This window comes from Sinocyclocheilus anshuiensis, unplaced genomic scaffold (genome assembly GCF_001515605.1).
Source record: "Sinocyclocheilus anshuiensis isolate Anshui unplaced genomic scaffold, SAMN03320099.WGS_v1.1 scaffold601, whole genome shotgun sequence".
Lineage (NCBI taxonomy): Eukaryota > Metazoa > Chordata > Actinopteri > Cypriniformes > Cyprinidae > Sinocyclocheilus > Sinocyclocheilus anshuiensis.
Window position 1 is genome coordinate 990,607 of NW_015536496.1, and position 9,696 is coordinate 1,000,302.

Consider the following 9,696-nt stretch of genomic DNA (forward strand, 5'->3'; position numbering starts at 1 on the left):
CGCTCACCACACACCAGCTACAGGTGGAGAGGAGAGAAAGTCATAGAGCCAATCAAGTGGTTGGGGATTATTAGGAGGCCATGATTGACAAGGGCCAGTGGGGCAATTGGCCAGGACACCGGGGTTACACCCCTACTCTTTACGAGAAGTGCCATGGGATTTTTAATGACCACAGAGAGTCAGGACCTCGGTTTAACGTCTCATCCGAAAGACGGTGCTTTTTTACAGTATAGTGTCCCCGTCACTATACTGGGGCGTTAGGACCCACGCAGACCACAGGGTGAGCACCCCCTGCTGACCTCACTAACACCTCTTCCAGCAGCAACCTAGTTTTCCCAGGAGGTCTCCCATCCAGGTACTGACCAGGCTCAACCCTGCTTAGCTTCAGTGGGCAACCAGTCTTGGACTGCAGGGTGATATGGCTGTGGCTATGTGGCTACAGTAGTAACGTTCATGCATTCCTGATTGGATGCTGAATGTGTTTCTCTCCTATAGCCACGTATGATTTCCTGGCTGTTGAGGACGCCAATGAAGACAAAGCCTTGGATGTGTTGTTCATCTACAAGGATGCTGAAGCCAGCCGTAACACATGTTTGAGTGAAGGTAGGCCTAAAAACACACATGCACAAACCCGCTTGCTGTTGGTTTTAGAGATAAAGACAAATCTATTCAATAAAAAACCATGTGAGTCACAAAAATGTTTAAAACACCACAGAAGCATCTTAAAAGAAGTTCATATGGCTCATGCATTAGTTTTCAAAATTTGTGAAGTGATAAGATTCAAGTCATTATACCCTAAAAAAAAATCTTCATACGGTACTCAAGGGCTGCTGCTATATTGTGTGTTATGCTGCCTGAAATAATGATTCTTTTTCAGATTTATCAATCCCATGTCTGGTTTTAACGGCTGTTGATGGCACTGATGGGAAGACGCTTTGGGAACGACCTCTAGCTGCTGAATTTGATTGGCTGGAGTGTGGTGTAAAGGGCCTTGGACTAAAAGGAACAGGCTGTCTGGTTGCTCACGCGGACAATCTTACAGCTATCGATAAAAACACAGGTATGGGATTTAAGTACGCACACGTGAACATCACTGAGAAAAAAGTACAGTGTATTTGAAACAGTACTATGTAAATATTATGGTATACACTACTGTTCAAATGATTACAGTTGTTAAGTTTTTTAAATGTTTTTGAAAGAAGTCTTTTCTGCTCATCAAGACTGCATTTATTTGATTAAAAATAGAGTAAAAACTGAAAGAAAAAAATATTATAACTTAAAATAGCTGTCTTCTATGTGAATGTATTTGAAAATGTAATTTATTCCTGTGATCAAAGCTGAATTTTCAGCATCATTACTCCATTCTGCAGTGTTACATGATCTTCAGAAATCATTCTAATATGAGGTAACATTTCTAATAATTATCAATGTTGAAAACAGTTGTGCTGCTTCATATTTTTTGTGGAAACCGTGACAAACCTTGATTCTTTGATGAACAGAAAGTTCAAAAGAACAGCATTTATTTATAACAGAAACCTTTGTAACATATTACAATAAGATCTCATTTGTTAACATTTAGTTAATGCATCAACTAACAATAACCAAACGATTTTTACAGCATTTATTAACCTTTGTTGATGTTACTTTAAAAAAAAGGTAACATTTATGTTAGTTCACAGTGCTAACTATATGTTAACAGATACAACGTTTAGTTACTATAATTATATTACTAATTTTTGATTAGTAATATGCATTGCTAAGAACTTCATTTGGACAACTTTAAAGGCGATTTTCTCAATATTTTGATTTTTTTGCACCCTCAGATTCCAGATTTTCAAATAGTTGTATCTCGGCCAAATATTGTCCGATCCTAACAAACCATACATCAATGGAAAGCTTATTTATTCACCTTTCAGGTGATGTGCAAATCTCGATTTCGAAAAATTAACCCTTATGACTGGTTTTGTGGTCCAGGGACACATATGTATTATTAAATGTTGAGATTAACATTAGCTAAGATTAATAAATGCTGTATAAGTATTGTTCATTGTTAGTTCATGTTAACTGATGTATTTAACTAATGTTAGCAAATGAAACCTTATTTTTAAGTGTTAGAGAAATCTTTTGTAATATTATAAATGTCTCTACTGTCACTTTTGATCAAATTAATGCATCCTTGCTGAATAAAACTATGAATTTCTTTCAAAAAACAAACAAAAAATAATTCTGTGAATGGTAGTGTATGAATATGGTTTTATCACAGTGCTTTTTGTCCAAATCAAAAGTGCATTTGGAAATATTTTGATGTTTCAGGTGTGATCAGTTGGCAGCAGTCGCGTTCTACTGTGCTGAATGGAAATCTCCCACTGATCAGTTTTCCGGATCTGAATGCTGATAAAGCAGAGGACTTTGCCATACTTTCATATAATCCTGAAGCGTCATCATTCACACCCATACCGGTACGACACACACACACACACATACATAGGCCTGTCACGATAACAACTTTTTGTTGTGCGATATATTGCCCCAGAAATAATTGCGATAAGCGATATTATTGGCATTTTAAAGACCATTTTATGCCACTGAATATATAATCATAATGTAATAGCATAATAATGCAAGAAGGCCAACACACTTCCAAATGACAACAAACTTTACATTTTTAAGAATATTTAGATCATGGAAATTAAGTATCAAAATATTAGATACCTTAAAAAACTTGAATAAATAGTAAATAAACATTTTCTAACAAAAAGTGCAAAGTAACAAGTAGAAAAAAAGAAAATGCACAAAGAACTTGTATGGAGATTTTTCCATCTACAGATTTTTCCCTGACCTTCTTTTCTCTGAAAATTAAGGGTGCACACTATTGCTGAAAAACACAATCACTACTCAGCAGTCAGATGTCTGTAAGCACAGAGGCACAGATCCCTAAACAAGACCATATCTGCAGATGAAACTTTTTTGTAGAAGCATTTTTTAAAATTTGAACCAGCACCTCATGACTACACCACATTATGTATGAGAAGCTGCAAAAGACACAGCTTCATGGGAAAGTTGCAAGTTTGCAAGTGGAATGCAAAAAACATGGTGACATTAATTTTTAAGTAAATATAATGGGCGATATATTGCGTCACCAAAAATTATTGCAGCAAATCAGCATATTAGAATGATTTCTGAAGGATCATGTGACACTGAAGACTGGAATAATGATTCCGCTTTGCATCACAGGAATAAATTACAATTTAAATTATATTAATATAGAAAACATTTTTTATTGTAAAATTTCACAATATTACTGTTTTTGCTGTATTTTGAACAAATACATGCAATAAATAGGCCTGTCACGATAACAACTTTTTGTTGTGCGATATAATGCCCCAGAAATAATTGCGATAAGATTATCATTTTAAAGACCATTTTTATGCCACTGAATATATAATCATAATGTAACAGCATAATAATGCAAGAAGGCCAACACACTTCCAAATGACAACAAACTTTACATTTTTAAGAATATTTAGATCATGGAAATTAAGTATCAAAATATTAGATACCTTAAAAAACTTGAATAAATAGTAAATAAACATTTTCTAACAAAAAGTGCAAAGTAACAAGTAGAAAAAAAGAAAAATGCACAAAGAACTTGTATGGAGATTTTTCCATCTACAGATTTTTTCCCTGACCTTCTTTTCTCTGAAAATTAAGGGTGCACACTATTGCTGAAAAACACAATCACTACTCAGCAGTCAGATGTCTGTAAGCACAGAGGCACAGATCCCTAAACAAGACCATATCTGCAGATGAAACTTTTTTGTAGAAGCATTTTTTAAAATTTGAACCAGCACCTCATGACTACACCACATTATGTATGAGAAGCTGCAAAAGACACAGCTTCATGGGAAAGTTGCAAGTTTGCAAGTGGAATGCAAAAAACATGGTGACATTAATTTTTAAGTAAATATAATGGGCGATATATTGCGTCACCAAAAATTATTGAGGTCATGTACATATATTGCGCGATAAGTCAATATATTGATTATTGCGACAGGCCTAGCTGGCGTTTGACTCTCACACACACACACACTCTCACACACACACACACACACACTTAATAACACCTGTGCTGAAGACTTCGTGATAGTGTTCATTGTGATCTGTTCCCTCTTTCAGCTGGTGTTTTTCTCAGGGAAGTCAGGGGATCAGATCGGCTCAGAGGTGCATGTTGATGGGAACGGGGTGTTTGGTCACCAGCAGTTCAAAACAGCCAGTGGCGCTCCATACCTGCTGTTACTCAAAAGTGTGTAGAGGATTTTAGCATCTCTTCTCTTTAGTTTCTTCTTTATGTCCCTGAACTCAACCGTTTCTCTCTCTCCACAGAATCTGGGCTCTATGCGGTCAGTTTGCGACGTCTGGCAGCTCTGGCCGGTCTGGAGTCTGCGCTGAAGGATGAGAAAAGCTGGGAGGAAAAATCCGACACACACACAGGATTGATCTCCCTCTATCAGTAATACACATCGGGGGTTAAACCTTATCCACTTTCTTTCTTTGATTTTCCATTCTCATTATATTATGTGTTTCTTCTGATCTCTTCGCCGTAGGTTTGATTCTCTGAAGCGTGTGATGGTTGTTCCTGGCAGTAGTTCTTCATCACTGCTGGTCCAGACGGACTCCAGCGTGTCACTGCTGCACACAGACAAACTGAAGATCGCATGGACCACAAACACCAGCACTCTGCTCAGGTGAGATTAAAAACACTGATCCCAAACCAGTGGAAGGTATTTGTGCGTGTTACACTGATTTATTCCTCTGTGTGTTTGTCTAGTGTGCCAACATTTGGGCAATTTGACAAAGATGGAATTCCAGATATAATGATAGAGGAAGACGTTGGCAATAAAACCAAAAGAGTAAGTTTTTTTTTCCGGCTAGTTTTAATCATATGTAAAAACCCTACCATTCAAAATATGGGGTCAGTAAGATTTAAAAAAAAAATAAAAAATTAATACTAATTTATATTAATACTTTTATTCCGCAAGAATGCATTCAATTGATCAAAAGTGCCAGTAAAGACATTTATAATGTTACAAAAGATTTCTTTTTCAATTAAATTCTGTTCTTTTGAACCTTCCGTTCATCAAAGAATCCTGAAAAATAAAATGTATCAAGATTTCAACCAAAATATGAAGCAGCACAACTATTTTCAACATTGATATTAATCATAAATGTTTTTTTGAGCAGCAAATCAGCATATTAGAATGATTTCTGAAGATCATGTGACACTGAAGACTGGAGTAATGATGCTGAAAATTCAGCTTTGAACACAGGAATAAATTACATTATTAATGATATTCAAATATGAAATGGTTATTTTAATTGCAAAAAAATGTAAAACTTTTTTAAAAACATTAAAAAATCATTAAAAAAAAAAAAAAAAAAAATGCAATTATGCAATAATATATGATCAAAAGAAAAACTGACCCCAGACATTTGGTGCATGTATATATTATCTGTCTAATTATATAGATTAGATTAAATGTGTATATATATGGTGTGTTTTAGGTATTGGTTCTCAGTGGAAGCTCTGGAGTGGTCCTGTGGGAGGTGAATCTGTTGTTCTGGACTCCGAGTCCTCATCCGGCGTCTGTCCTCACATTAAACACCTACTCAGTGTTCATGCTCTGGGGACAGAGTCACGGCAACCAGACCGTAAGAGCAAAAACATATTCACACAAACACACACCTGCAGAAATAAGCCACTGATATGTGTGTGTGTGTGTTTTTGTCGATACTCAGAATGAGATGCATTCATCATTCCTGATGCATCCTCGACTTTCCCAACTGCTGCTTGAAAGAAGAAATCCTGCACAGAACATCATCTCTTTTAAGGGTATCTCCTTTTCACAAACGTTTTGTTGCATTAAAAGTTTTTGCTACTGTACCTTTAAGGCATATGTAGGGTTAAAAGTCTGCGAATCGACTGCGAGCACCTTTAAATCGCAACATATTGTAAGTCAGGTTTGTTAAAAAAAATAAACATCTTTCTGCATTTGTGTAGCGACGCTGTTGGAGCGAGGCCGCCACGCCTGTTACCTCGTTCTGACGGGACCAGATGGACGACAGCACGCAGAACCAGGCGAGACGGAGCCAGTGATTCTGACCAAGCGCAAGATCAAGGATGATGTGTCGGAGAGCGGCGCTCTGAGAGTAACAGCTGATGAATCGATCACTGAAGAGGATGTGAAGCAGGAGTTCTACAGGCTGCGCTTCAGTGATGCACTTTTCTGAAACACAATTAACACAGTTTATATTTAAACACTAATTTTCAACCCAAAGGTCATATAGGCCAAAAAAAAAATTTAAACCGTGACTGCATGTAGAACTTGAAATCCAAAACAGAGCTCATGTCACGACTGTTTTGTTTAGAATATCTGTTATCTAGTTAAAGCTGCTTGAGATCGATGTCATAAAACCTGAGATGCTTTTATTGGAAACTAAACCAAATCCTATCAAACTGAATGTATTCATTTAGAAGTTACAAACTTGCTGCATTATTTTATGACAATCATAAACTACTGTAAAGCATTTCAGATTTCTGCATAAGGCCAGAGACTGTCAGGGGCTACATATATATTTATAATGATCAGGGATTTCATATAAAGGTGAATCTCATAAAGAACAGTCTGGGTCATGACAAATTTGGTTGGAAATTAGTCTAAATGAGTAGTTCACCCAAAAATGAAAATTTGCTGAAAATGTACTCACCCTCAGGCTATTCAAGATTAGGATGAGTTTGTTTCTTCATCAGATTTGGAGAAATGTAGCATTGCATCAGTGTCTCAGCAATGGATGCTCTGCAGTGAATGGGTGCCGTCAGAATGAGAGTCCAAACAGCTGATAAAAACATCACAATAATCCACAAGTAATCCACACCACTCCAGTCCATCAGTTAATGTCTTGAGAAGTGAAAGCTGTGTGTGTGTTTGTAAGAAACAAATCCATCAAGGCATTTTAACTTTAAACCATCACTTCAGGCTAAAACATGAGTCCATAATTCATAATAATGCTTCCTCCAGTAAAAATGTCCATCTTCTGTTGTCTCTCACATCAGAATTTTTCAACATATTTGTTTAGAGCTGTTTTGGACTGTTTAAACGCTGCTTGATCTGTGCAGATTTCTCTCCTGATTCAGACCAGACCACTTATGGATTACACACTCATATTTTAGCTGGAAGCAATGGTTTTGAAGATTAAAAACGTCTTGATGGATTTGTTTCTTACTATTTGTTTCTTAACTGATGGACTGGAGTGGTGTGGATTATTGTGATGTTTTTATCAGCTGTTTGGACTCTCATTCTGACGGCACCCATTCACTGCAGATGAGTGAGCAAGAGATGCAATGCTACATTTCTCCAAATTTGTTGAATCTACATCTTTGACGGACTAAAGAGGAGTACATTTTCAGCTCATTTCAATTTCTAGGTGAACTATTCCTTTAAATGTCATAAAAGTAATGCCACAATCTAAAAACTGAATCATCCTAAAAATGGCTTTAATTTTCTTTTGCAATATATAATTTATTCTTTGTTTTCCTTTGGATTTTGGTATGAAATATGACCTGGACATGAGTTTCATGAGATTCATGTTTGGATCATTGTGCTGTTTTCATTGTATTCTGAGTCTGTAGTGGCATGATGTCTTGAGTAACGCTATAACGGAGGAGTTTACACAATGCGCATTGTGTTTCATACACACTAAGCATTTAGCTGCATTTTACAGCAACACTAAAAACAAGGCTAGTTGTGTGTGTCAAGAGAAAACTAATGAATATTGTATATTTGCAGTGCAGTGTCGCTCCTGCATCACAGGGCTTTGTGTGTTAGGATGGAGACTTTGTGTCTCGGTTATTAATGGTTTGAAGAGTTCGGGTGAGTCAGAACAAAGTGTTTGTAAGTGTTCTGCTGTTTCATGCTGCTGCTGCTGCTGTTAAAGATGCACCTTTGTCATTCTTGTTAACTCACTGTGATGTTTTGATAGCAGGGAGGACTGTTATCACTTAGTGCTGTACATGTAGTGCCTTAAAGAGGGACCTAAAATCACTACAGATGCTGTTATGAGTAATACACTACGGTTTTGAATCAGATCTACAAAATGTAGGTTTCATTTAAAGCGGGGCTGTGGATGTTCGAACCAACAAGCAGAACTATACCTTTAGTTTACTGTAGCTTTATGTCATCTTCAGTTTTCTGTGTATTATCTACATCCACAGAAGATCAGGACGATCACCTGCACCAAAACAACATGACTTTGAATCTAAAGAAGCCAAATGAAACACTGGATTAAATTACAGGTGTAGTAGATGAACATGTTTAAAATAAATCAGCTAACTTTGATGCATTGTATTTATAATTAGAGGTTTATTATTATTAACTGGTTTTGTAAACCTGTAGATCAGGTCGAAATTTAGCTTATTGCCATTTTCTGTCTTTATTTGAGAATACTCTAAATGATTGCATTGCTATGCTGTGTAATAAAAACTGTAGAATGCATTCAGTGCTATTTTTTTTTTTAATCCTTAATGCAGTTGATCATTTCTTTTGATCTTCTTATTTCATGCTTATTCAAGACGTCACACTTGTCTCATGAATATTTATTAGGCCATACCAACTTAATATTCATAAGCCACGTTTTCAGCATAGTAATTTTGTTATTCCATTTAAACGTGCCACTTGCACGCACACTGTACACATACAGTGGGTTCATGCAGGTTTACTGGACCACAGAGACAGCAAATGCAAGACAATACGTATTACTGTACGAAGAAAATGCAAAAACTACCGAAAGTGAATTATTGATTTATGTTAAACGCATCTCATGGTGAATGTGAGAACGGAAACCACGGCTCAGTACGCTTTCAACGCTGGCCAAATTCAAAAACGAAACTAAAATTAAATAATCTTTGAGGGCAAGGGCCCCCCCTGGTGTTTCGGGGGCCCTACGCAGCTTGCGTATTTTGCGTATAGGGAGGATCGGCTCTGTATGTGATACTTGTAGCTATTTATGCACTCTAAGGACATGCATCTTTTTTTCACGTTCACGATACAAATCGTTGCAAAGCAGCTTCACTGAAAATTAAAGTTTCTACTTTATATTTAGGGGTAGCTTATCAGTCAAGGTGATGTCCAGAAATGCACAGTAAAAATCATGCAGTTAATAACATGAATTTAAACAAACGGTGAATGTTGCGATCACACTTGTAGCAAAATTTGGCATCTTGTTTAATATAATTTCTGAAACGAGCAATAACAAGTAGAATTGGCTCCATAAACGATGTTTAAATAACGTTTTCGTTTTGAGATCAATCTGAACGAATTTTAGAACGTTACTTTGTTCTGAGAACGAGTGTATAGAAAAAAATAATATTTCAATCCATATACGTTTAGACAAACAAGATGCCAAAATAAAACGGGAAGGCATTGATCTTTACAATAGCCATGCAGATTCTCTCCAGTTGATGGTTAAACATTAACCTGCTGTAATGCACGGATGTGACCTGACGTGCTCTTCTGAAGGTCACATGAATTCACATACAATAAATACATGATTAAGCAATTTATCTGCTGTGTTTCTTTACATATGCACATGCATAGGGCTCCTTCCTGGAGTTAGCCTCGTGAAGCGCATCGCATCGCATCC

The 9,696-nt window shown here is 36.6% G+C and overlaps 1 protein-coding gene across 2 annotated transcripts in view; it reads left to right on the forward strand.

Annotated features, from left to right (window-relative positions):
- LOC107687095 (protein FAM234A-like) overlaps window positions 1–6,329 on the forward strand; it is a 10,448-nt gene extending 4,119 nt beyond the window's left edge. For both annotated transcript variants that reach the window (XM_016484279.1, XM_016484286.1), the window contains exons 3-12: window positions 496–603; window positions 878–1,060; window positions 2,314–2,459; window positions 4,177–4,303; window positions 4,384–4,510; window positions 4,605–4,745; window positions 4,829–4,910; window positions 5,563–5,709; window positions 5,797–5,890; window positions 6,059–6,329. In XM_016484279.1, coding sequence (XP_016339765.1) covers window positions 496–603; window positions 878–1,060; window positions 2,314–2,459; window positions 4,177–4,303; window positions 4,384–4,510; window positions 4,605–4,745; window positions 4,829–4,910; window positions 5,563–5,709; window positions 5,797–5,890; window positions 6,059–6,288 — 1,385 coding nt within the window. In that variant the 3' untranslated portion in view covers window positions 6,289–6,329. The remainder of the gene's footprint in view (window positions 1–495; window positions 604–877; window positions 1,061–2,313; window positions 2,460–4,176; window positions 4,304–4,383; window positions 4,511–4,604; window positions 4,746–4,828; window positions 4,911–5,562; window positions 5,710–5,796; window positions 5,891–6,058) is intronic.
- Window positions 6,330–9,696: the final 3,367 nt, after the last annotated feature.